Genomic DNA, 4,355 nt, shown 5'->3' on the forward strand with positions numbered 1-4,355 from the left:
TTTTTTTCCCCGTAAAGGGTTTTTTTTTGGGGAGTTTTTCCTTATCCGCTGTGAGGGTCATAAGGACAGAGGGATGTCGTATGCTGGAAAGCCCTGTGAGGCAAATTGTGATTTGTGATATTGGGCTTTATAAATAAAATTGATTGACTGATTGATTGACTTCTTTCACGTTTCTTTCAAATCATCTTTCTTCTCTGGACAAGATGTGAACAATGCTGTCCTTGAAGGAGTGTCCCTCCTCCTTTAGATGTAAGTGGACAGCTGAGCCTTGACCTGAAGAGCTGGCTCTCCTGTGCTGTGCCATGTGCTTGTGGAGTGGTTCTTTAGTCTACCCAGTGCACAAATCTGTGCATTCCTGGCTGAATTGAACTGCATACACTACATTTCTCTGCTTTTGCCTGGGTGTTTGATCCTTTGGGTGGACAAGCTTCTGCCTCAGTGTGTTACTGTGTGAATGCCACTGTCATACTAAGCCCCATTTAAACTTTATATGGAAAAAAGAAAAGAAATGAAAACAAAAAACAAAACAAAAAACAAACAACAAATTGTATGGCTTATTCATTGTAAATATGTATTACGGCTGCACCTTAGGATTTCTAACAATTATTGTTTTGATTGGTTGATTAATAAAACAACTAATCTAATCATTATTCCAAATATTTTTTTAGCACTCTTAAAATAAAAATTAATTTACCCCAAATTAATATCAAAAACCCATCTAAGTGATATTTGAATAATTATATTTAAATCACCTTCTCAGGTAATAGCAGCATATTTTAAATACTCTAATTTACACATAACCACTATGTAATAATAATAATAATGATAATGATAATGATAATGATAATGATAATGATAATAATAGACCCCCTAATTTAGTTTAGGCCATTTTCTCACATATGGCTGTTTAAGGAATCAGAAAATATAAGATGAATGAATAATAACTTTTGGTGACGCATGATTTAATGTTAGTAATGGTGCAGCAAGTTTAAGTGACTGCTATTAACAGAAACAAGTTCCGTGTGTTGATAAGCCCCGGCCACACTGCCTGTGTTAGCAGCATGTGATGGCTACCTTGCAAGATATCATGCTTGGGTGGGGACAGAAATTAAACAGGACAGTGCTGTCTTGCTGCCACCTTGACAAAGAGCTCCCTGAATGCTTTCGCTAACAGTGTCCTAGCATAGCAGTTGTTCTCCTGTGATAAGCCATTATAGCTGCAGCTTGTTCTCCAGAGGATTCCATGCTTTCACCAGGTGAAGCCAGATGCAACTTACTAGGGGTATAAATCACTAGTTTCATCACAATATCATATCACATCCATTCTTTGGACAATGATACAATATTTGCCGATTTTTTTGCCATAATTTCCACAATACGATTTTGATACAGTGCAATTCAGGGGCCTGCGATCGATATGAAACAATATTATCTGCCCATTTAACTCAGTCTGTTACAGAAGAAGCCGCTAGCCCTTTCTTTTTTTCTTTTGGCCGTAAAAGATAAAAACAACACAAATTATGTAAATAACTGTAACCACGTAAATGCAGTAAAGTTTACTTTATACTGACTCCACTAACACACATTAAGTAACACGTGGGGCAAGTTAGCCTCAGGGCTTTCTGCCAGAAATACCTATCTGGAAGAAATCTTTTAATTTTAACTCAAATTCTGTTTCATTTCAAGGTCTATCTGGCATAAAGCCCTGAAGGCAAACTTCTCCCAACAGATATAAACATGGATTAACAACATCATTTAACAAAAGTATCAAATTCAGCTCAGTAATAACAGTCAATGTTTACAGACATTTCAACTGTTTTTTGTTAGTGACCCATAATTAGCTCAAGCATGTTTACATTGCATAAATTAGCCTGGTGGCCAGCAAACTTTCCTCCATTCATAACTTAACAATCTACTTGCACTATTTATAGGGCTGTCCCCTAATAGCCGACCAAACCGTAGTCGACCAGAAAGGTCATTAGTCTGCAAGATTTGATTGGATGCTGAGCTGCACTCAGGATTTCAGGTAAATGGGCTATACGATGCTTGTTAAGGCTGGCACAAGAAAGGTAAAAGAGTAGCGCACAGTGCACAACCTTGTGTTTTCTAGGTGGTTAAAGATGCAGCATGTGTAGGGCCCCTAATTAACAGGGCTGGTACCTGCGGTTATTCCACAGGCTAGTTAATAACATGTCTGTCAGGAAATCAAAAGTGTGGGATCATGTTGAGAAGGTGAAGGACGAACCCAAGGTGATATATTAACTCTGCAGGCAAACATTTACCCATCATTCGTCAACTACAAAAATGACATATCATCTGAAACATGTAAGCAATTACACAAAAATCACTTACACATGTCAGACCTTGAACTCAAACATGTGTTGCCCTGCCAAAAATATATAATTTAATAATCAAATTAATATCGGAAACATTCGGGTGACTAGTCGACTAATGGCCCTAAATGACGACTACTGGTCGACCAGGAAAATTCTTAGTCGGGGACTGCCCTAATTATTTATACTATATCATACTCACCATTGGTTTAAGTCACTGCATCTCCTGACAGAATGGCTTGATTGAATTTTGGCCTGCATGCACGTCTTTTCAGGCGACCATTGTTAAAACAGAGCAGCTAATACTGCTGTCGTGAGAAGTTAGCAGAGTGAGATGCCATCCAGGCAGGTAACCTGACGTCATGTACTCTGTCTGCTGACCCCCTTTTTCTTTGAAAGTGAAAATATTTCCACACTGCTGATTTATTCCAGAGTAAATAACATTATCCTCATAGTCCGCCTCTCAGCTGCTTGCCATCTGCCTGCTGCTGTTTGACGGTGACAATGACTTTCAAAATAAAAGCCTCTCCTAAAGATGACAACATAGATCGCTGTTTTTACTTCAGATCGATCAAACTGGCAGAATCATTGAATCAATGTATCAACCCAGATTGATGGATTGTTACACCCCTATGGGATACACACATGCTGCCAGACCGCCTCACCACAACAACCCACAGAGAAGTGATTAGAATACACAGAGGGAGCGTGACTGCATTACTCCACTATATCTTTACAAAGCAAATAGGGGTTTTTTTTTTATTAATACTTCGAATATTGCATACAGAACCTTTAGAATGCAGGACTTAGGACACTAGTAGTGGACTATTTTAACAGTGTGGTATTAGTGCTTTTATTTAAGTAGAGGATCTGAATAATTTTTCCACCACTGTCTGTCACTAGCAACACCACTTGGTTGATGTTACAAGACACAGTAGAGTTCAGCAAATAACAGATCAGATTTTTGGTCAGGTTTATTTTACTGCTTGCTTACTTTGCATCCTGTAGTCAAAGGTGAGCTCCTCTCCTGCCCGAATAGCCCGTGTTGAAAATAAAGCAATTCTTGGGAGCCTCTCATCAATGTTGTCGATGAACACATTAAATACCTGCAGGTTGGGGTTACACTGCAAAAAGAGCACAACTTTTGTTAGAAGCTTTTCAGACTGTGCTTTAAAATAGCCAACATCAAAAGAAACAGCATATTTCCACAGTGTGTGGGCTGAGGAAGGGATGAGCTCTGGACACACTGTAAGTAACATGATCAGCGAGTCACTGGAAGTTTTTCCTTTCACTTTACATCCAGAGATCCTTTTCAGGAAACAAATGAATATATGTAAAATACTCTCCAATATAATGTATTCACATATGAATAATTAAACACAGAAAAGAGACAATGGGGGGCGTCGGTAGCGTAGTGGATAGTGCCGCGCCCCATGTACAGAGGCGATGCCTCGCTGCAGCGGCTCTCTCTCTCTCTCTCTCTCTCTCCCTCTCTNACTGGAAGTTTTTCCTTTCACTTTACATCCAGAGATCCTTTTCAGGAAACAAATGAATATATGTAAAATACTCTCCAATATAATGTATTCACATATGAATAATTAAACACAGAAAAGAGACAATGGGGGGCGTCGGTAGCGTAGTGGATAGTGCCGCGCCCCATGTACAGAGGCGATGCCTCGCTGCAGCGGCTCTCTCTCTCTCTCTCTCTCTCTCCCTCTCTCTCTCCCTCTCTCTCTCCCTCTCTCCCTCTCTCTCTCTCTCTCTTATCCTATTACTGCATCTTGCTAACTCGGCCATTCTGGATGTCACTAACTCGGCTTCTTCTCCGGAGCCTTTGTGCTCCACTGTCTCTCAGGTTAACTCATATCGCAGCGGTGCCTGGACAGCGTGACGTGTGTGGTTGTGCTGCTGCCGTGGTCCTGCCAGATGCCTCCTGCTGCTGCTGCCATCATTAGTCATACTTCTACTGTTATTATACACATATGACTATTGTCACACATGTATACTGCCAGATATTAATAA

At 40.0% G+C, this 4,355-nt stretch overlaps 1 protein-coding gene across 3 annotated transcripts in view; it reads right to left on the minus strand.

The window, feature by feature from the left end:
• The window catches only part of LOC126402564 (histone-lysine N-methyltransferase SUV39H1-like), a 34,132-nt gene that overhangs the window by 8,895 nt on the left and 20,882 nt on the right, over positions 1-4,355 (minus strand). For 2 of the 3 annotated variants that reach the window (XM_050064688.1, XM_050064689.1), the window contains exon 5: positions 3,328-3,457. The exons of the other annotated variant lie outside the window; for it this stretch is intronic. In XM_050064688.1, the coding sequence (XP_049920645.1) occupies positions 3,328-3,457 (130 nt within the window). The remainder of the gene's footprint in view (positions 1-3,327; positions 3,458-4,355) is intronic. 3 annotated transcript variants of the gene reach the window in all.

The sequence above is a fragment of the Epinephelus moara genome, chromosome 16, assembly GCF_006386435.1.
Source record: "Epinephelus moara isolate mb chromosome 16, YSFRI_EMoa_1.0, whole genome shotgun sequence".
Lineage (NCBI taxonomy): Eukaryota > Metazoa > Chordata > Actinopteri > Perciformes > Serranidae > Epinephelus > Epinephelus moara.